The sequence below is a fragment of the Dermacentor variabilis genome, chromosome 4 (assembly GCF_050947875.1).
Source record: "Dermacentor variabilis isolate Ectoservices chromosome 4, ASM5094787v1, whole genome shotgun sequence".
In the NCBI taxonomy this organism is placed as follows: domain Eukaryota; kingdom Metazoa; phylum Arthropoda; class Arachnida; order Ixodida; family Ixodidae; genus Dermacentor; species Dermacentor variabilis.
Genome location: NC_134571.1, coordinates 187,007,796 through 187,031,945, shown reverse-complemented (window position 1 = coordinate 187,031,945; position 24,150 = coordinate 187,007,796). Strand labels below are relative to the sequence as shown.

Here is a 24,150-nt window from a genome sequence, read left to right as displayed (position 1 = left end):
CATCCAGGAGTGCTACAGCACAGTCGGAACGCAGAACTAGAATCCGCCGACCTCCACCATGGCTGAGTGACTTTGTGACCTCTTCGACTGTCTTTGGGAAGTGTTCGTTTGTTTCCTTGTTTCTTCTTCTTTTTCTTTTAAGGGAAGGTGTATGTTGTGTTGTTGTTGTGTAGTTGATTTCGTTTCTAGTTTCCGTTTTGTTGTTACGTCATACGGTGAACTCTCACTTGAGTGAACTTCAAGGGACCGAAGGAAGTAGTTCACCTAACTGAAAGTTCACTTAACTGAATAGTCACTAGACCAACATAAAGCATGGCATACAGAGTTAAAAGTTTGAAGTACAATTCATGGAGGAAAAGACATGGCATCCATAGTGTTAGAAATGTGTGAAATGGAATTTGTACATATCAACAAGGTTCAAAACAGTTTCTAATGCTGCCTTTATCCCTTAAAAAAACATCTGTAACCTTCTTCTGCACTTGTACTTTTAAAGCACAGGAAGTAGCAAAACTTTCCAAAGAGTCAATGTTTTTGTACACTTCTGGCACAGCTTGCTGTTGAGACAAAGTCTCTCAACTTTCCTACGTACCCTACAATCTCAGCTAGAGTTATAGGGCTTGAAACTGGCTCGGCAGCTGCCTCTTCTTCTTCGCCTCTTCTTCAAAAGAAGGAGACGACGACCATACACATAGAAACACACACCACGTGGTTTATCGTGTGACAGATCGCCGCTTTGCTCTGGCCACGTTGTAAGCGCCAGCGATGTTACTTTGTTCATGGCTTCCGAGATTACATGTTTGCTCGTCTTTTGCGGATGATCTCGGAGGCCATGCCTCGTTGCTGTTGGTTTTCCACGCCGCCACTTTGCCTCAGGGGCGCTGTAGCGCCAGCGACGTTACATTGCCGCTGGAGCGGCGATTTGATGAGGGCGGGCATCGGTTCTGATCGCAAAAATAAGCCTTGGTCCTCTGAGCGAGTTCGTTAAACTGAAATATTTACTGTTCCGAAATTCGTTTAAGTGAAACATTTTTGCATAGAATCTATAGGAAAACTGCCGGGGATTTTTCAAAAGTTCATTATTTTGAAGTATTCGATAAACCGACGTTCGTACAACTGAGAGTTTACTGTACATGCCGTCATAGTGGCAATAAAAAGGCTGGTGCTGTCAAGGAGCACATAGAGAGAAGTGAGAGATCTGATCACAGACGATTGGAGTCGTGGTTCTTCTTCTGGAACGGAGGGCCCCGTGTGTGGCTCGGTGCGTCCGGCCACCTGACCCAGCTACCCTGCACCTTACGATACAACACTTTCAATCAGGCCTGTTTAGTTCATAAAAATGGTTCGCAAAAAGTTACGTTTGTCATGTGATTGTGAACTTCCTGGGAGAATGCATAATGCTTCCGTATAGACATCGTTGCTTTGAAAGCGAACGCTATTGGTCTAGCAGGTGTACTGTTTCTTATGTGTAAATTGCTTAAATTGTGCATTCAGCGCAGAGAAAAATACGGTCCCTGCGGCTGGGGTATATCTTTGCGACGTTATAAGCAACAGCGAAGCAGGACATCAGGAATAATATCTTGCTTCCGCAGAAAGTGAAGCCACAGAAAAGCACACTAAAAAGACTACAATAATTCGAATTCAGCTTAGCCCATTCTAGCCATTGACACGTGATTGACAGACGGCCGTGTCCCTGGCCTTGTGCACAGCACTCCCTTATTCTGAATTGAACACCCTCGCCGCTAACACAAATTCTCTCGTTGCCGCGCCCACCCACATTACGCTCTCTCCCCTTTACAAGAACCCTACCTATATATACTGTGGCGAGGAAAGCATATGTCGCCTTGAAGAAGACAAGTTCACTTGTAGAAACGTTGACTCCTGCTTAGACCTTGTTCTCGGTTTGCTCATCGTATTCTAGTTAGTTTGATGTTTTCATTTCACCTATTAAATTTAAAGAAAAGAGGGTTTGTGACACTGCTTTGCAAGTTTCCGTAATAGCTTGCCGTAACATCTTGGATTCTGATGGAATCTGCTCAGGCTTAGTTTATTTAGGAAGCGTTGGCTTTTCTTAAGTTCTTACTCAGTTTTGCGCCGTAGGGGCTTTCTACAATGGTACGCCGATCCCGGAGATAGTGGAGTTTACAGTTCGAATGAGTAAATGCTACTGGAATATGTGCCACTGGGCATGTTGTCACGCCGTCATCGTAAGGCTGTCATTGTCATGCAGTCGCCGTCGTACCATCTCACGTCACCATCGTCACCAATTCGCCGTCATATCATTGTGGCCATGCCGTCGTCGCTCAATAGACGTCATTTCTTCTTTGCATTCCATCGCGATTACGATATCCCCCTTCAGTCGTGATTATGAAACCAATATAATGTCATCATAGTCATGCATTTGTGGTCAAACCGTCGTCATGATACCGTCGTCATCGTTAATTGTCTGAATTCCAGCTTCGCCATGTGATTCTCGTCATACCGTTATCGTCGTCACGCCATTTCCATACACTCATGGTTATCGCATTGGCGCCATGTTTTCGTATTGGCACTGTTGTCGTTATACTATCCTTATCATTTTACTATTTTATATCCATTATCATGCCGTCGTAGTCACGCCACCTTCGGCTGCGACAGTGTATGTTCAGAAAGCCGGCGTGTGCTTGAGCGTTGGAGGGAAGCCTATTAGCTTGAAGGAGAATGTTGTAAAACACTATTTAGACTGAATTGTCATGCAAGGGGGAGAACCTTGAGACCACCAAGTGGCTCGGTGAGCTCGAAATCGGGAGAGCAAACGCCTAGCCTACACCACAGCCCCCCTAACGCTTAAACGTTCGCATTACACATTCGTAACCGTCCTGCAAGATATCCTTTAGGAAAGCTGAATGACGTGGTATTCTGGTAGAGCTGGAGTCTGGGCTTAGGAACATTTAAGAACATTTCCTGAGCTACAACAACCATAATACTAGAAAACATATTGAAATCCTTTACGTCACCCTGGCTTACCGGAGCTAGGAATACGTTACGAAATTAAAAAAAAAGAAACTTGGCCTTTACTTTCTAGAGGATGCCCTCTTATCGTGAAACTAACGAAAATGGAGTTTTCGTAGAATACTTCAGCAGTATTAATTTAACTTTTCTCAATTGGCATTTTTCTATATTCTCATTGATTGTTTTAGCACCTCTTTATTTACTTTTTATTGGTTTTAGACTTCCATACCAGTAGTGGTGCAAATTTACCTCCATTTTATTTAGCTTACCTCTATAACGGGGGGTTAAAAACCTTTCAATGTCACTGGAGCCAAAACAGCGCTGCTTGCGCACTGCGTCGTCCCATTGGATTATGCAATTCTCGATGCCCCGCAGGTTCCTGAATGCGGAACTTCATGACCCAGACTTTCTGTACTTAGGTGCCTATCCTACTCGCTGATTTGCCCCCTGTTTCAATCTCTGCGCAGAGACTGTGCTGCATGTAGGCCTGTGCGCCCGTGGGAGGGGGGGGGGGGAGGGGTGTGTTCATGTTGCCAGGCTTTCTCAGTGCACTCTTTGACCAAGTGAACGAAGTAGTCACGGTGGTGGTGAGCCTTGCGGAAGCTGGTCGCGGCATCGTTCCCCCCGGTCGAGCATGCGCATGAATGCCCGTGGCTGGGCGGCAAGTTGGTATCAATGCGAGCGGGGAAAAGTCTCAGGCACACCGTCGCGCTTCCGGTAGTCACCTTCAGGCATGTATAGGTCGTTGGCGCTGTGTGATTATGCAACTATACGTTGCTGACGCTGTCCTAACATGTCACTTTACTGCGCATACCCAATACTTTGTCACCGAGATGGCCGCACACGGGCTAAACTGCGCGAGAATAAAACCTCACAAAACGTTGCTTTCATGTTTGACGGCGGACGATAGCACCGGATAGCTTTAATTTCTAGTGCAAGTTCCAGAAGCCCGCTGTTTCATTCCAGCATTCTTGGATGAAAACCTTGAAGACGATATCCGCTGCGCAGCGCTGGTCCGGCACCTGTGGGGCTTCAAGTACTGGTGAGTAAATGAATGTGTGCCGGAAATTTGCGTTTTCTCTAAGCAGTTTCGAAACGGCCGCTTTGTTAAAGTTCCTTGTTGCCTGATTGATTTGATCGAGGTGCACACAAACCGCCCAGTGTTTGCAGTCTTTATTCATGCAGCTAGAGTGTGAAATCTTGTTTATTTCGCTTTGTGGCGTGCTTGGCGGCTCCAACATTTGTTTTGTCCATTTAGCAGTGAGCTAATAATTCATTTTATACTCAAATTCTTCATAAATTTGCTGAGTTCAGTAGCAGGCGTGGTTTTCTCTGCTTATCGTCGAATATATCAGTAGTAATTTCTAGTCCGGGCATACCGAAGAAACTCTCCACAGAAGGCTATATCTGTGCGCGTGATGCTCCAAATTTTTAATTGTATTTAATATCTTTATACATACTTGTACTGTAAGCCCTGTCGGGACATTGAAAAGCAGGAAAAAGAAGCAACATACGGCAGTGTACCTACGTACAATTTTTCATACATGGCAGAAGGAGCTTTGCATTTCATAAGAAATAATATGCAGGCTGTCCCAACTATATATACACCAAGATTTAAAAATATGTAAATGCGACGTAGCTGGAGAGAACCAAGGTAATGTTTGCCGTCGCTTGGAGATACTGAGATTATTTTTGCATTCGGCTTACTTGCATAACTAGTCTTAATTACTTTATCAACTTCTCAAATATTTAATTGAATGAAAAATTTCAATGAGAACACTGTAGAGCAACATTAAAAACTCCCGATACAACTTTCTGTCGCTCACTACGCGGTAAATAAAAGTGTCTTTCCGAACGTGAAAGAGGCCCGCAAATACACCCAAAGACACACGACCACGTTGCGTGCCGACCAGGCATGCACCACAGATGCAGTACACACACGAAGACAAGCAAAGTAGAATCAACACAGGGCTATTTACGAACAGAACATTACCTGAGCAATATTTCTTCAAACTGACCTAGGGAGTATATACTGCACGACATGGCAATGAATTCCCCTCTTATGTGATCCTTGAAGAGAATGAGTACTTAAAAGCACTTAATTCTTCGTACCATGGGTATGTATTTCTCGTTTGTACGAGCAAGGGTACCAGGCGAACGTCGCTTTAGGTATAAGCTTGCATTTAAATTGAAAGGGCCATTATGCAGGAACTCAAAATTTGTACTTCGCTCCTTTTCTCTTATCTTAAAGTAGAGGCACGTTTAGCTCGGCCAACATCTCACTTACGGAGACCGAAATTCAGCTCCTGGATAAATTATATCACGCTGCTCTCGTTTGTACCTTTTCTAATTTATCAATCTGAGATGGCCTGTGCAGATCCCATACGACGCATGCGTATCCCTATGTTGGCCTGACCATGGTTAAATAAGCCGTTAATTTGGCTTTAGTGGGTACAAAGAATAATTTTCTTTCCGAGAACGGTGATTCCTTTTTTTTTGCTTTGCTGCTTAAGTTTTAAGGCGAGAGCTTTTCAAGGCTCATGGTGAAGTTTGTGTCAGCATACCCTGACCGCCGGTGTGCCCGCCGAAGCGTCATTGCGCCATATGAAGACAGATTAAAGACAGATTAAATAAGGAAAAAAATGGTCGATAGTGACAGTTAATGAATTATAACATTATAATAGAGATTCGTATAGGTTTATAATGACTAGTAATGGTTAATAATGACTGCTAATGACTTGTAATGACTACTAATGACTCCGAAATGACCAATATGCCTAACGACGGCTTGTAATGACCACAAATGAATACAATTGACCGAAAATGCTTACTAGTGATCAGTAAAGACTAATAGTGACTGAAATAAGTTGTAACGGCTATTAATGACTATGAAATGACCAACATGTATAACTACGACTTGTACGGTCTACAACTGATTACGAATGACTAAAAATGCATAGTAATGAGCAGTAATCACTAATAATGACTGAAATGACTTGTTATTTTTACTGATGACTACAAAATGACCAATGTGTCTAACGACGAATTGTACGGACTTCAATAGATTAGGAATTAATAAAATGCTCAGTAATGACCAGTAATGACTAATAATGGCTGAAGTGACTTGTAATGACTACTAATGACAATGACAAAACCTACATGTCTAAAGACGGCTTCTAATGACTACAATTGATTACAAATGACTAAACATGCTTAGTAGTTAGCAGTTACGACTGAAAGAAAGAATATAAAGAGAACAGGCAAAGAGAAAGAGGCGAATGATAAGAGGAAGAAGAGTAGGCTTTCGCCGTTCACCTCCTGAGAGAGATCTTAAGAGTCCTTGTAATTTTTAATGTGAGTATTCCACTTAAAATTATCTGGTATAGTAACACTCAAGTACTTAACCATGGCCTTCAGTCCCCAGCAGCTGCGGAGCACCTGATCAAGGTGGCGGTCAGACCCGTGACGCAGCAGAGGGTGCTAAGAATCTCTGGGTCGGGACTGGACGCCAATGGAAACTGACCCTGTGAACATCTAACAGTCGAGTTCTGTCGAGCGAAGCTCGCTTAGCAGGACTCTTTGAGGAACTATCAGACAGATATCAGATATCAAATATCAGATATCATCGGCCTTAGTGAGATTAGGAGAACTGGTAAGGCTTATACATTATTGAATACCGGCCATGTCCTCTGCTATATAGGTCTCCCATATAAGAAGCAATACGGGGTGGGATTCCTAATCCATAGGGACATAACAGGCAACATTGACGAATTCTGCAGCAATAATGAGAGGGTAGCAGTAGTCGTAATCAAACTTAATATGACGTATAGATGAAAAGTATGTAATGAAGAAGAAGAGCACAAGGACAAAGCCAGCCAGATCGTCTGTTCCGTGCCTGCAGTGGAACCAGTGGGCCAGCCAGATCGCCAGTGCTTAGCACGAGCGCGAGCCGTTCGGGCAACCAGCTGTTCCTGCTCTGCGTGACCTGCCTTCTCGATTACAAACAGACGCTACCAACTGAACTGTTCAATACACTCCATTACAATTGGTGGAAGTGCTGGGTATTCAAGAACATCTACACCCTGGAACTCCGGTCTCGGGCTCTGCCTCCCGTCATGCCTGACTCTCCCCAGCCGACGTCGCCGCCACCCTCCGTTGCCTGCTCTGGCGCTGTCCCTCAACGCCATCCAGCGGTTTTCAGCGGTACGGATGAGCAGGACGTCAATGACTGATTGTCTACATAAGAACGGGTGAGCTTGCACAATCGATGGGACGATACCGCCAAGTTAAATGCCGTCATCTTCTACCTTGCGGAAGTGGCTCACCTGTGGTTTAAAAATCACGAAGCCGACTTTCAGTCCTGGTCTGCGTTCAAGGCCAGTTTCGCTGAAGTTTTCGGTCGCCCCGCCGTTCACAAGTTGCACGCTGAGCAGCGGTTACGAGTGTGAGCCCAACAACCCGGTGAAACATTCACCTGTTATATCGAATAGGTTCTCGACCTATGCAAACGTGTGGATGCTTCTATGCCCGAAAATAAGAAATTGAAGCACATTTTGAAGGGCATCGCCGATGACATTTTCGAAATGGCGATCGCCAAGAGTCCGCGCACCGTAGCAGAGCTCATAAACTTGTGCCAAGCTACGACGATTTGAGGAGGCAGCGCGATTTGACCAGGCGCCCCTCAGTGGCTGACGAGGCCCTCTCTTCCATGACAGTCTTCCCTGATCGCTCCCCCCTACTCACTCAAATCCAAGCTTTCATGCGGGAGGAAATTACACGTCAGCTTTCTCTACTGCCCTTCGCTGAGCTACCCCAACAGCAGCCGCTGCCGTCACAGCCTCCTACACCGCTCGCCCCTGCTATCTGGCGGGTTATTGACGAGCAAGTTGCTGAGGCTCTACCAATGCAGCATCAGCAGTACCCTGTCGCCTCGCCACTTACGCATCCGTCGCCGCGCAGCCTCAAGTTGCTGAGGCTCTACCAATGCAGCATCAGCTGTACCCTGGCGCCGCGCCACCTACTTGTGCATCCGTCGCCGCGCAGCCTCCTCGTCAACCCCTCGTTGCGCTACATCCACGGCCGCTACCACCCATTCATCATCCCGTTCATCGACCTGCTCCTGCCTTTACTAATCATTGGCGCACGCAAGACAACAGGCCCATATGTTATGCCTGCGGTATTCGCGGCCATGTTGCACGACTCTGCCGTCGCCGCATGCTGCACTCTGATGGGTTGGTGCAGTCGCCTTCCTACGCCGACGTGCAGCCTTTCCACGACACTTATTTTAGTCGGCAGTCGAACAGGCCACCAGCCGAGCTCCCGCTCCTTACACGTCGTTCGCCTTCCCCGCGTCGCCACTCGTTATCCCCCATGCGTCGGCGCCCTTCACCCACGCAAGAGGAAAACTAAGCGCCGCAGCTCAGGAGGCAGGAACTGCGTCGCCATCGATCTGTACAAGTCCTCCATTGTCGCCTTCGAACGTTGTCGACCTTACTGTTGACGGCGTCCCTACCGTTGCCCTAATTGATACTGGAGCAGCTGTGTCTGTCCTAAACGAACGCCTCTTTCGCGCCTTACGAAAAGTTACGACGCCACTTTCTGGGTTTTCTCTTCGCACAGCAAGCGCCCAGCCAGTTCAGCCTTCAGCAGCATGCACAGCTAGTTCTTATTCAGGGCGTTCTCTATATTGTGGAGTTTGTGGTTCTGCAGTCCTGCTCTCACGACGTGATACTTAGGCGGGACTTTCTTTCGCGAAATAACGCCGTAATCAATTGTGCACATGCTGAAGTCCAATTATCGCCTCTGGGTGACGTGCCCCTCGTCGGCGCCCCTTCTCTTCCAGCTAAGCTAGTCCTTCGGGAAGACATCGCCATACCACTGTACTCGTCCGTTGTTGTTCCCGTCTTCTGTGGTGCTGTCTCTGAAGGCACTGTGCTCTTCACTCCTTCGGAACTCTTCATAACCCGCAAAGATGTTCCCCTCCCTTTCGCCACGCTTGACATTTCAGCCGTTCTCAGCGCCATCGTTGTCTGCAATCCGCTTCCTACAGCCCTGACGGCTCTTTGCGGCGAAGCACTTCGCCATTTTCAGCCTCTTGGTGACATGTTTATAGCCGACGTGCCGGATGCTTCGTATTCAGAGCTCACTGACTTCTGTGCACTTTCCACTTCTGCTCCGCCATCACCTGACTTATTCACACCTTTCATTGCCGATGACCTTACTTCCGAGCAGCGCTCCAAGCTTCTTCACCTGCTTGACCAGTTCCGTTCTTCTTTTGATGTCACTCATCCTACTCTGGGTCGCACATCAACCGTCAGCCACCACATCGACACTGGCTCCAACGCGCCATTGCGGCAGCGCCCGTACTGCGTATCCGCCAAGGAGCGTCAGGTGAACAGTGAGAACGTGGACGACGTGCTTCAGCGCAGCGTCATTCGACCTTCCAATAGCCCGTGGGTATCACCGGTGGTTCTCGTCACAAAAAAAGATGGTTCCATTCGGTTCTGCGTCGATTATTGCCGTCTTAATAAGATAACGCGAAAAGACGTCTACATTCTACCGCGCATTGATGACGCTCTGGACAGCTTGCAAGGCGCTGAATTCTTCGTTGGATTTATGCTCGGGCTACTGGCAGGTGCCGATGTCAGCAGTTGATCGCCCTAAATCTGCATTCCTTACTCAAGATGGTTTATACGAATTTAATGTGATATGCCATTTGGCCTATGCGATGCGCCTGCTACATTTGAACGAATGATGGACAATATCTTGGGTGGTCTAAAATGGAGCACGTGTTTATGCTACCTCGATGACATCGTTGTGTTCACCCCTGATTTCAGCACGCATCTTCTTCGCCTTAGGCGAGTGTTGACGTCCTTGACCAACGCAGGCCTGCAACTGAACCTGAAAAAGTGCCAGTGCGCCAAGCGCAAGCTCATGATTCTAGGTCACGTCGTATCACAAGACGGCATTTGCCCCGACCCATCAAAATTTTGCGCTGTGGCAGAGTTTCCTAAACCTAAGACACTCTAAGAACTCCGCGCCTTAATCGGCCTCTGTTCTTATTTCAGGCACATTGTTCGCAATTTTGCCTCAATTATATCACCTCTGACACAACTCTTAAGTGGCGCCAACGACCTATCCTCCTGGTCTCCTGCATGCCACACCGCGTTCGTGACCTTACGCCGTCTCCTGACGTCTCCGCCTATACTGCGACACTACGACCCCACCGCCCCAACTGAAGTGCATACCGATGTCAGTGGTGTTGGCCTTGGCGCTGTCTTTGCGCAGCGCAAGCCTGGCTACTCTGAGTACGCTGTTCCTTACGCCAGTCGTGCGCTGACCAAAGCGGAACGCATTTACAGCGTCACAGAAAAAGAATGCTTGGCCATCGTTTGGCCATTCGGGAAGTTTCGCCCTTATTTATTGGCAGGCCTTTCCATGTCGTTACTGACCATCACGCCCTTTGTTGGTTATCCTCTTTAAAAGACCCGTCTGGACGCCTTGCCCGCTGGGCTCTGCGCATTCAACAATACGACATACCCGTCACCTACCGCTCAGGTCGCAAGCACACTGACGCTGACGCTCTGTACCGCTCTGTCCCGAGGCGGTATCCTCGGTCGACATCCACACCTGCGCATGAGAACAGCGCAAGGATCCTTGGGTGGCCTCTCTTCTGGATCTCCTTTCTGGCTCGCCTGCATCTCCCACCTCCCGCTCCCTGCGTCTCCAGGCTGTCCATTTTGCTGTGTGGGATAACCTCTTGTGTCGACGCAACTACCAGCCCGATGGTCGCAAGTGGCTCCTGGTTATCCCTAGGACTTTGCGTTCCGACATGTGTGCGTCTTACCATACTGACCCACAATGTGCACACGCAGGCGTTTTCAAGATGTGTGAACGCCTGCGGCAACGTTACTACTGGCGAGGAATGTTTGCTTTTGTCCAAAAGTTCATCCGCTCGTGCCCGCAATGCCAACGCCGCAAATGTCCGCCTCATCCGGCCCACGGTTTATTACAGCCGCTTCCGTGCCCTGCTCGTGCCTTCGACCGTGTGGGAATTGACCTGTACGGGCCGCTACCGCTAACACCCGCTGGCGAACGATGGATTATTGTCGCAGTTGATCACCTTACACGCTATGCTGAAACCGCTGCTCTTCATGCAGCGACCGCCAGTGATGTTGCATCCTTTCTGCTCCATCGTTTCATTCTTCGTCATGGCCCACCTCGGGAGCTGCTGAGTGATATAGGCCGTGTATTTTTGTCGCAGGTGGTTGAAGCTCTGCCTCCTCAGTGCCGCATAGTTCACCGGACCACCACGGCATAGCATCCTCAAACTAACGGGCTTACGGAGCGTTTCAATCGCACCCTTGGTGATATGCTCGCCATATACGTTTCATCGGAGCATACAAATTGGGACATCATCCTCCCATTTGTCACGTACGCATATAATACGGCTACACAAAGTACTACAGGATTTTCTCCATACTTTCTTCTCTACGGTCGCGATCCTTCCCATACCATCGATACCGTTTTGCCTTATACACCAGACACGTCAGAGTGTGCTCCCGTATCAGCCGTCGCCCGATACGCCGAGGAATGCCGTCAATTAGCCCGAAAGTTCACCTCCGCCGACCAACAACGACAAAAAGCCAATCGTGATGGCGACGCTACGAATCCGAACTTCGCTCCCGGCACATTTGTCTTGTTGTCCGTGCCTTCTACCACGCCTGGACTTTCGACAAAATTTCTCTCGCCGTATGATGGACCATACCGCATCGTCGAACGCACCTCTCCGGTCAACTATGTCACAGAGCCGCTTACACCGACATCCGACAAGCGCCGCCGTGGGCGGGACGTTGTTCACGTTCAGCGCCTGAAACAATTCTATGGCCCGCTTGTCTCCACGTCGTAAGTCGCCAGGATGGCTCCGCTTTTGCACCGGGGGCATTGTAATGAAGAAGAAGAGCACAAGGACAAGGCCAGCCAGATCGTCTGTTCCGTGCCTGCAGTGGAACCAGTGGGCCAGCCGGATCGCCAGTGCTTAGCACTAAAGCCCCTCCATACACGTTTCCGCCGACCAGGTTAAGTACCGCCAACTTGCCCTCCTCCTCCAGCCCCTCTCCAACTCACCCCCTTACTTCCGGCGCCAAGCGGAACTTACGTAGCTGCAGCTTCCTCTTCCGAGTGGAAGTGACATTTTGTTTTTTAGCGTTGTTTACTTTCGCGTCGCTGGAGAGGCTTTAATTGTACCAGCTGCGGTTGAAACTGTGAATGCGATTCCATCCAAGAACCACCACCAATTGTAACCAGTGATCTGCTCGTGTTCGCCGCTAATGAATGTAGTGCCTGGGCGCTTGGAGACCACTGCCGTTTTTCGTGCATTTGGAAAACAGTGACCGCGAACTACTACTTCAGCGGAATACAACAGCTTGTCCCCTTTGCATTCTTCTTATGGTGACTGCCACAGCTCTACTAAGAACGCGCGGGCGTCTCACCATCGTCTAAGATGGTGAGACGCCAAGATTTTCTCAATTGGATAGGAGCGTATTTAACTGATCGCCAACAAGCAGTCAGAGTGGCAGATACTATTTCAGGAAATCGTGAGGTGTATTCGGGCGTGCCGGAGGGTTCCGTACTAGGGCCACTACTTTTTCTGCTATACATTGATGATATCTCAGCGGTTGTCCAATCACCTGTAAAAATTAAGCTTTTCGCAGATGATTGCCTAATTTATTGTCCGGTAACATGCAGGGAAGATCAATTTAAACTCAACCAGTGCCTTCAAAACTTAAGCTCATGGTGTCAAAAATGGGGTATGGAAATTAATTTAAAAAAAACCACTTACACACACATAACAAAAGGAAAGGAAGTGATTTCGTTCACATATAATATTGCTGATAATATACTGGTAAAAGTATGTAGCTTCAAATATTTAGGTATAACCATAACAGATAAATTGAACTGGCGTCCTCATGTTGAAAATATTTGTCAATCAACGTACAGGAAGTTGTGCTACTTGCAAAGGAAATTACGCCAGGCGACGAAAGAAGTCAAGTTGATTGCATATAAGACATATATCCGTCCGAGCCTAGAATACGCTGGTGCTGTGTGGAGCCCCCATCAAAAGGTTTTAAAACATAAACTAGAACGAATTGAAAGAATGTCAGTTCGCTTTATCTGCTCTAAATATCGACGACGTGACTCGGTAACTGAAATGTTAAAAATATGTAACTTGGAACCACTGGAATCAAGAAGGCAGAAGCAGCGATTGAAATTGCTTTTTGAAATACTACACGCAGATGTGAAAATAAACAAGGATGATTATCTGATGCTCTTTCACAAAAGGTTACCACGAACAACACGCAGTACATTCGTGCAACCAATAGTAGCTCGAACAGACTTATTCCGCTTTTCTTTCTTTCCTGACGCTATTAAAATGTGGAATGAATTACCGAATGATGTGGTACAAAAAAATGCTATGAGTGATTTTGAGGTTGGCCTTGATAAGTATTTCGCTCACACTGTATAGCTTATATTTGTTCCTTGCATGTAGCTGTGTTTTTCTTTTTCTACAAATGTTCTATGTATTACAAATGTTCTCCTACAAATGATCTTCAGTGTTTGTTCTATGTGCAATTCAATTACCGACCCTCCCTGTAACGACCCTCAAGTGAGGGTTAACAGTATGACTAAATAAATAAATAAATAAATAAATAAAATAACAGCAGTCAAAGCGGAAATTCCCGCAGCGCAACTCCAGGAAGCGAAAACGCTGGAACCAGAAATTTTTAAACCGGAAATGCCGGAACCGGAAATACTGCAACCGGATTTGGTGTGAGAAGAAAAGGCGGCGCACAACAAAGGTTGTCGCTACTTAAGAAAGCGGTGGTGGCGCGTGGATGCAGGAGCTTTACTTAGCACGAGCGTGAGCCGTTCGGGCAACCAGCTGTTCCTGCTCTGCGTGACCTGCCATCTTGATTACGAACAGACGCTACCAACTGAACTGTTCAATGCATTCCATTAAAGGTAGTAGAAGCCTACGCTCCAACATCCAGTCACGATGATGAGGAAGTAGATCAGTTTAATGATGTTGAATTAGCGATGAGAAAAGAGCAAACTCAGTATATTACGAGGTCTGTTAGAAAAGCATCCGACCTTATTTTTTTGGGAACACCTGATGGATATGAAACAAGCGCACTTGCATCAGTTCAGTTATGGGGTTTTACGTGCCAAAACCACTTTCTGACTATGAGGCACGCCGTAGTGGAAAACTCCGGAAATTTCGACCACCTGGGGTTCTTTAGCGTGCACTTAAATCTAAGTACACGGGTGTTTGCACATTTCGCCCCCATAAAGATATGGCCGCCGTGGCCGGGATTCGATCCCACACCCTCGTGCTCTGAAACCCAACACCATAGCCACTGAGCAACCACGGCGGGTGCGCGCACATCAGCCTACCTTGAACCTTCGTGCACATGCGCGAATTTTTTCCCGCCTGCCGATAGCATCAGTGGCTGCGACGCAGCGTTTGAGCGAGGTAGTGCGTAGGACGCTCCTCGGTTTTTTATTTCAAGGAAAATGGCGGAGCGACTGGAGCAGCGCTACCGCATCAAATTTTGCCATAAACTGGGCGACAGCCAAGGGGAAACCATTCGGAAGATTCAGACGGCTTTCGGTGACGATGATATGAGCAGCACACAGAGTAAGGAGTGGTACAACCGGTTTAAAGACGGCCGCACATCGGTGGAGAGCGAGCCACGCTCCGGTCGGCCATCAACATGCCGAAACGACCAGGTCACTGCCGAAGTGAACGCTGTCATGATGCGGGACCGTCGCGTAACTATCCGAGAAATTGCGAAAGAGGCGGGCATTACGGCGAAATTCGTGTCGAAGCTGCTCACGGTGGAGCAAAAGGAACGTCGTGTTGAAGTTTCACAGGACATGCTGGATGCCACAAACAGTGACCCCGACTTCATGAACACCATAATCACTGATGACGAGTAGTGCGTGTACGGGTACGACCCGGAAACCAAATCCCCGACGTAACAGTGGGAGCATTCCACGTCACCGAGACCAAAGAAAGCCTGCCAAGTGCTCACCAACGTCAAAGTGATACAGACTGCGTTCTTTGGCTCCCGCGGTGTGGTACACCACGAGTATGCACCACAGGGTCACCACCTGTAGTACTCACCAAAGAGTACTACAGGGATGTCCTCCGTCGCCTACGCGATGTTGTGTGGCGCAAGAGAAGGGAGTTGTGGTCAACGGGAAATTGGCGCATCCATCACGACAATGCTGCACATTCCTCGCACTTGATTCAGACTTTTTTGGCAAAAACCAGACTCTCGTAGTTCAACAGCCTCCATACCCTCCTGATATGGGCACCTGCGACTTCTGGCTGTTTCCCAAAATCAAGAGGCCATTGAAAGGAGCGCGATTTCAGAGAACAGAGGACATTATGGCTGCAACGACAGCTGAGCTAAACTCCATTCCGAAAGAGGCCTTCTGGGAATGCTTCGAACGATGGCAGCGCCGCTGGGAGAAGTGGGTGGAGTCCCAAGGAGACTACTTTGAGGGTGATTAGGTTTCCAGCGCTCCAGTTATGCCAGTCTTTTTTTCTTCAGCCAAAGGTCGGATACTTTTCTAGCAGACCTCGTATATTAATGGGTGACTTAAATGCAAAAGTAGGGAGAAAGCAGACTGGTGAACAAGCAATTGGCAACTACGGCGTCGATTCAAGGAACGCTAGAGGAGAGATACTGGTAGAATTCGCTGAAATGAATAAGTTTCGAATAATGAACACCTTTTCCAGGAAGCGTAGCAACAGAAAGTGGACCTGGAAAATCCCTAAGAAGGAATGAAATTGATTTCATACTTTCTGCCGATCCCAGCACAGTGCAGGATGTAGGAGTGATAGGTAGGGCAAAGTGCAGTGATCATAGGTTAGTGAGGGTTAGGTTTCACCTCAATTTAAAGAGAGAAACAGTAAAATTAGTCAAGAAGAAACAGGTCAACCTAGAGGCAGTACGGGTAAAAACTGACGTATTGAGGCTGGTACGTCCAAACAAATGTGCAGCATTAGAACAGAGAGATGAGGATGACGTAGAGGAATGAATGAAACCAGAGCTAGGCTGGCTTCAGAGGAAGTAATTGAGGTGGGAGGCAAGGCACGATGGCAACCAGTAGGCAAATTCTCCCAAGTAATAAAGCACCTAATAAAGAAACGACAAAGAATGAAAGTGTCCAACTCAAGAGATAAGATAGAATTCGCGGCACTGTCAAAACTGACCCACAAGGCGAAAATAGGTGATGTTCGAAACAATAACGTGGGAAAGACTGAAGAAGCCGTAAAAAATGGACGCAGCCAGAGTCGACGCATCAGTGAGAAGGAAACTTGACATAGGCCAAACCAATATGCATGCACTGAAAGATAAGCAGGGTAATATCATCAGCATTCTCGAAGGTGTAGTAAAAGCTCCGGAATGACCTGTACAGTACCCAGAGGAATCAGGATACCTACATTAGAAACAGTAATGAACAGGATACACAAAGTCCTCGTATAACGAGCGATGAGATCAGAAGGGCCTTGTAAGACATGAAACGAGGAAGAGCGGTAGGGGTAGATGGAATAACAGTCGATTTAATCAAAGGTGGAGGAGACATAATGCTTGGAAAACTGGCACCTGTATATACGAAGTGTCTATAAACTGAAAAGGTCCTAGAAAACTGGAAGAATGCAAACATTATACGAATCCACAAAAAGGAAGAAGTTATAGAATTGACAAATTATAGGCTCGTTAGCTTTCTCCCAGTATAATATAAAATATTCACCAAAATAATCTCCAATAAAATAAGGGCAACACTGGACTTTAGTCAACCAATGGAACAGGATGGCTTCAGGAAGGGATACTGTATAATGAATCACATCCATGTCATTAATCAGGTAATCGAGAAATCTGCAGAGTACTATGAGCCTCTCGGTATGGATTTCGTAGATTACGAAAAGGCATTTGATAAAGTAGAGACACCAGCAGTCATAGAGGCATTACGTAATGAAGGAGTACAGGCCGCTTACGTACATACCTTGGAAAATATCTACGGAGATTCCACAGCTATCTTAATTCTACGCAGGAAAAATAGGAAGATATGTATAAAGGGGTCAGACAGGGAGACACAATCTCGCCAATGCTATTCAATGCGTTCTTGGAAAAAGTATTGCAGCTATTAAACTGGGAAGGCTTAGGAGTAAGAATCGACGGCGAATATTTCAGCAACCTTTGATTTGCCGATGACATTGTTCTATTCAGCAACACTGCAGACGAGTTACAGCAAATGATTGAGGGCCTTAACCGAGAGAGTGTAAGAGTGGGGTTGAAGATTAATATGCAGAAGACAAAGATAATGATGAGTAGCCGGGCAAAGGACCAAGAGTTCAGGATCGCCAGTCAGCCTCTAGAATCTGTGATGGAGCACGTTTACCTAGTTCAGCTAATCACAGGGAACTCTGAGCATGAGAAGGAAATTTACAGAATAAAAATGGGTTGGTGTGCCTACGGCAGGCATTACCAAATCCTGACTGGGAGTGTGCCATTGTCGTCGAAAAGTAAATTGTGCAATCAGTGCATTTTACCGGTTCGGACATATGGGGCAGAGACTTCTAGATTGACAAAGAAGCTCGAGACCAAGTCAAGGACCACGCAAAGAGCGACGCAACGAAGAATGCTGGGCATAACGTTAAGAGACAGAAAGAGAGCGGTTTGGATCAGAGAGTAAACGGGTATAGGCGATATTCTAACTGACATTAAGAGAAAAAACTGGAGCTGGGCAGGTCATGTAATGCACAGGTTAGATACACATTGGACCATTGGGGTTACAGAATGGGTACTAAGAAAAGGGAAACACAGTCGAGGACCGCAGAAAACTAGGTGGAGCAATGAAATTAAGAAATTCGCGGGCTCTAGGTGGAATCGGTTGCCGCAGGACAGGGTTAATTGGAGATCGCAGGGAGAGACCTTCGTCCTGCAGTGTACATAAAATAGGCTGATGATTATGACGATGATGACACGTGCTAGCAGATGCCCTTAAATTCGACAATTAAAACAGGATGAGCAAAACAAGAACAAGGTGAAAGCAGGAGCCAGCGTTTCGACAAGTGAACTTGTCTTCTTCAAGGCGACATATGCTTTCTTCGCCACAGTATATATAGGGCGGTTCTTCTCAAGGGGAGAGGGTGTAAGGCGGGTGGATGCGGCAACGAGCAAAGGTGTGTTAGCGGCGAGCGTGTCGAATTGAGGACAAACGAGGGCCGCGCACAAGGCCAGGGACACGGCCGTCTATCAGTCATGTGTCAACGGCCTTGTGTCAGCCAGCGTGTCTAGTGGTCGTGGGCTAATGTCTCTGAAAGAGGTAATAGAAGGAGTGTCAGAAACCGGTGCTCGTAAAAAAATTGAAGAAAATGTTGAAATGAAATAAATAAATAAATTAAAAAGAAGAAAAGAAGAATTACTAGATAAATACCAGAACCAAGGTATTAGAGCTGCTGATCAACCCAAGAAAACTAATGTAACCCCTACAGCACATGGCTGCGTCGATAGTCCTACAGGAGAGCATCCAGAGCACTGCAGCAGCGTAGAAGACATATCTCAGAGTGTAAGCCCCGAAAAAGTTGATCTCCTAAAACGTGGTCTAACGTTTTGTTCGACAAACAACGCAGTAAACGAATACGAACTCCACAAAAATATAACAGTTTTCAAGACGCATGCGCATCAAGGAGATTCTTTTTTTTTCGATAGGCCACAGGTAGAAAAACAAGATAGAGACTCTCTTAGACCACCTAGCACGTGGACACCGGAAACTGAACAGTGCCCATAGTGGATTTACACATAAAGCTGATCTCAAAGGAAATTCTAGAGTCAGCGCGCCATTGCCAGAAACGCGATAATTTGTCACTCGCTCAGCACCAAATTCTTAAATAGCTCGCGGAAAGGAATGATATTGTATAAAGCCAGTAGACATAGGCGGCAGTATCGTAATCTGGCCTATAAAAAGGTACAATAATGAGGCCTCCAAACAACTTAGCAATCACACCCATTACGAAAAACTCGACTCTAACCCAACTTCAAGACTATAGCAATACTGTGAAAAACAGAATAGTGGAGCTCCTGTCCGGGGAACTGGTCAAACAACCTGAATATCACTTCATGATGCCCAAGAACAAAAAAACAGGCTGCTTTTATCTTCTTCCTAAAATACATAAAGTTCCCGTCAAAAAAATATTCACAGCATAAATCCCATGTCAAGCTAAATCACCAGCTGCCAAAGATCTTCACCACCCTCTTATCTTTTGTTCAAGACTGGCGCACTTCTTTGGAAACGAATTCGAAGAATCTGCAGCGAAGACCACGGTTATATCCACCACCTCAATGACCTTAAAACAACGCTAGCAGAAAAAAAACTATCCACGAGCTGCTCTCGACAGGGCTTATGATGTCGCGTCAAGATTGCAGAGAGAGTTGCAATTAGCGAAGAAACAGCCTACACCAGAATCTGACACACCGCCAGCCTTCATAACAAAATATTCTAATGCATTGCCAAACATAAACAACATCCTAAAAAATACCACCCAATATTATCAAGTAACGAGCGTCTAAGGAAAGCGTTCACAGATGTACCTAGGGTTACCTATCTCCGCAACAGGAACATTAACGTCATGTTAGTGCGCCCAAATTCAGTTAACATCATTCACCCGTAATAAAAGCACGTTTTCGCACCAGATGCAAGACCTGCAGGGACATTCATAGTGACATTAAAATGAAAAGCACCGCAAATTTTTATACACAAGAAGTCAAATCTAGCTTCACTTGTAGAAGTTCGGACGTGATTTATATGCTTGAATGTTCGTTCTGTAAGAAACAATATATCGGTGAAACAAGACGTCAGTTTAAACGGACATCGCGCGCACAAAGCCGTCGACGACCATTTTAGCCAAGCTAGTTACAACTCTGATAAATTTAAACTTTACATCTTACAGTCAAATTTCCGTTCTGAACGAGAAAGAAAATACGTTATCCATAAGTTCAAGACATTGCAGCCAATAGGCATACCCGTTTAAAGGGAGCTTTAGAATCTATTCGCTATGCTAAGTTTGAAGCTATAGGCAACAACACTTTGTTTGGTGGATTAGTTTTCTTTCTCTTTCAGTTTTTTCCCTTTTTCTTTTATTTATTTATTTATTTATCCCACTTCAATATCATTTTTTTTTATGAGCACCGGTTTCTGCCGCTCCTTCTATTATCTCTTTCAGAGACACGATATCCCACGACCACCAGACACGCTGACTGACACACGACCGCTAACACGTACGTGATTGATAGACGGCGGTATCCATGGTCTTGTGCACAGCACTCCCTTATTCTGAATTGAACATCCTCGCCGCTAACGCCCCTTCGCTCGTTGCCGCATCCACCCGCCTTGCGCTCTCTCCCCTTTAGAAGAACCCCACCTATATATACTGCGGCAAGGAAAGCATATGTCACCTTGAAGAAGACAAGTCTACTTGTCGAAACGTTGGCTCCTGCTTTCACCTTGTGCTTGTTTTGCTCATCGTCTTGAATTTCCATCTCCCATAATCTCCTGTTTTCCCATAATTAAAAGAGAACGTACTATTTTTTGTCAGTTAGTCTAACGCTGGAATTCTTGTCATAGTTATTTTTTCTTTTTCTAATTATCGCCCCAGACACTTATTGGGCGTAAAGGGAAATTTATTGCGACCTAATCTCTGTAAAATACTGTTCTTTTAATATTTCCGAAAATCGCGTGCAATTAAGCGACCTGATATATTAGGCAAAACGACCGACATCTGTAGTATCTATATTATAAGAAAAACTTGAACAGGACCGAGCCCTATATGCCAGGTGGGCACAGCGACGTTATATCGAAAATACGCTATTTTGCATCATAGAAGTTGACAAACTGTTTTCTGTAAGAAAGGTCTGATTTACTCCATTTGACTGCAGTCATATCATTGCCAAGATGCAGAAGTGTTCCTGACAGTTCTGAGGGAGGAACGTGATCGAACGCTTCAGGCATGAGGAACGTGATCGAACGCTTCAGGCATGTGAAGACGAGTACGATCAATTACAATCAACCATATATTACCAACCAAGTACGATCAACCATATATTCCGAGAGTTCTCGCTGAGAACGATAATATCCGGGATTGCGGCTTGCGGGTCGCGCTCAGCCGGGTCCGCAAGTCGCGCTCAGCCGGGTTTGCCGGTGGGAACATCAGTCGCCTTCGGTCGCTTTCTGGTCGCGAGCCGCAAATGGTCGCGCGACCTCCTCAAGTTGCCGGTGTGAATGAGCCTTAAAAACGTAGAGTACTTGTCCTGTCTTGTAGAATGACAGCTGGCATTGAAATTAAAATTAAATTCTGAAGTATTACCCCCAATGCCAAAAAGACTGCCTGATTACGAAACACGGTGCAGAAGGGGGCTCTGGATTAATCATGACCACCTGGTCTTCTTTAACCCGCACTCAGTACACGGGTGTTCTTGCATTTTGGCTTCATCGAAACGATCGAATATTTACCGGCATTTGATCCCGCAACCTCGGTCTCAGCAACGCAACGCCAAAGCCACTGTACCATCTGGGCGGGTAACTGATATTTCAATGAGGTGACGTTTGAAACCGAGGTCGCGGTGACATCCTAGCGCGGGCATTGTACCGGCAATGCGAATTGTGATGTTCTCGCAGAATTCTTTCGCGGCCGTCGTGGATGTTTCTCACTGAGCACAGAGCCGAAGCTATAGATAGTTGTTGCGTCGTCGTCGGTAGCATTAGACACGCGGTTGTCTACGAATTACGGCTCCTTGATTAGAACTTCTTTAGCTGATCATGTTACTCTCAACAACCGATGTTAAGTCTCCCGCACAGGTATTAAATGTTTTAAGTAGAAATGGAAATGTTGAGCCGTCTGCCTTCGGAAACGGTTATAAGATATAATTGCACCTTCGAATGAGCGTTCTAAAAGCTCTGAGAAGAAGTTCTGTATGCCGACTGCAACAGAATTACAACCCTGACGATCTCGAAGCATGTTTTTTTTAAAAGGAAGCTTTAGCTCGGGCCCAACTCCGATGCCACTAATTCAAAAACATGTACACACCGATATGGTTTTCTGAGATAACCCATGAGCCGATTTTAATTGCATTTGTTGCACTTCATAAATAAAGTTATGCTCTAGTGACTGTTGCAAGCGTAATTTTTATGTAGCGCCTGAATTTTTAAAAAAATTCGCGACATTTGTTAAGTTTTGAAGAAATAGAAGCACGAACTTTACGAATTCTTACACTGCACCACGAACATATCACACTTCTGTAAATGTAAAGACTAAGAACATAGGAAAGCTGACAAATTTGACATTTATTTATATCTTACCTGATATAGTTATGTTTTAAGGGTTTAGCGAAAGCCCCCCTTACATATTAGTAAGGCATCTAAGAGCCATGTAAAACACAACTTTCCCCTTTCGATGTACTATTAGGAGCGATATACAGAATTGTGATACGACTTTTAAGTCTGAGTTAAAGAGCTGTAAACATTATACATTTGTATTATAAAAATTTTCGATTTTCAACAATATTTATAGATAACTCGACGGTGTAAACAAAAAAGAACTGCTTCATACATTCATTGGATGAATGAATTTTTTTAATGCAACAAAACTCATAAATTTCGGTGCAGTGGTTGCCGAGAAACACGACTTGTTCTTTCCCGTGTATTTCGATAGGAGGCTCCGAGCTAAAGCTTCCAATTAAGGCGCACATATAAAGTATCCTATATAGGCGCTTTTAATTTCCCAGACAAGAAACGCTCTAGTCCCCGAAAAGCATTGGAAATATCTCGTATCAGGACATATTCAGTGACATTTTGTGACACCTCCAACGGGGCAATTACAACTTTTAAACGTATTTACATGCTTTAGGCCACACTATTTCTCCCATGTTGTTTGTGATCAATTGAAAAATTTCTGAGGTACGCACTGTTTAATGTTACACAAAAGTCAACAGAACAATGAGTAAAAAGAGGGTAATATCCTACCAAAAGGCGTACTTATGTCGCACATTTTCTAACTTCGCCCACAAATCACGTTTGACATGCTGAACATGGCCTCTAAATGTCATTCGATAGCTTCTATAGCATTCTGATATGTGTTCAATCCAGCTCTAGTGCCAAGGGATTATGCGGCAACTGCATAGGCTTCGTTCCTTAGAGAATACGCTCACAAGCTTTTGCCAGGCAATGGCAGGCTCATCTTGTATTATCGTTACAAGAAACGTATGAGGCACACGCATTAAATTTACTTCAGCAAAAGTGACCTCCGGCGATCCGGATCGTAAGTTATAGGGAAGATGATCCCAGGTTATGGGCGAGTGGCATGTCCATAGAAAGGTACGCTCCCAGTCTTAGTAGGTGTTTCTACGGACGCTTACAGATACTCACATGCCATAGGCTGTGCTAATGAACACTCTAATGAGTCTACCATATGGGTGCGTGCTGCTGTACCGTGCTGGGCAAATTTATGCACTGTGAAGAAACCAGCTTGATATTTTTGAGCAGCTTGAGGTGCTTGGCTTCTTGAAAACTGCGCGAAAAATCAGGACAAGACCAAAGAAGCATGGTGAACGATTTGCCTCGTCTTGTCCGATTTTATGGCGCAATATCCAAGTGAAGTAATATCTAACAGCAAGCTTGGTATAAACCAATATGAAGTTCTTTAATAGGTGTAAGTTGTCCTCTAACGTAACATATTTTGTTGTCGGAGCTTGCAGCTTCTTGTAATTAGGAAGTTACTTTTACTTTTTTGGTATATTAGTAGACCTTAAGAAAGAATATAAAGGAACGGACGAAGCAATATGCTTCTTGTGAATAATCTATTTCTTGTACCGCATGTCCTTTCTCTGACGACATGACAGAGTCGTGTGTTCAAGGAGACTTCTATTTCTCCTTTTTCTATACATTTCCCTGTTGATGCTAGCCAACTGAACACCTTTCACTTTCCTTCTTTTTTCTCCCTCGTTATGGCTGACTTAATTTGTCGGTCATCATTACTTACCACATATTCCATATTTTGCGAAGGTTTAACCCCCGCCTTATGGACCTTTTAAA

The 24,150-nt window shown here is 45.8% G+C and overlaps 1 protein-coding gene across 5 annotated transcripts in view; it reads left to right on the top strand.

Annotated features, from left to right (window-relative positions):
- Positions 1 to 24,150, top strand: part of LOC142580010 (lysozyme C-1-like) — a 137,937-nt gene that overhangs the window by 112,050 nt on the left and 1,737 nt on the right. For 2 of the 5 annotated variants that reach the window (XM_075690731.1, XM_075690730.1), the window contains one exon: positions 3,955 to 4,030. The exons of 1 other annotated variant lie outside the window; for it this stretch is intronic. In XM_075690731.1, the coding sequence (XP_075546846.1) occupies positions 3,955 to 4,030 (76 nt within the window). Of the gene's footprint in view, positions 1 to 3,954; positions 4,031 to 6,889; positions 7,316 to 24,150 lie in introns of those variants that run through there. 2 more of the 5 variants (XM_075690727.1, XM_075690728.1) reach the window with 2 other exon arrangements.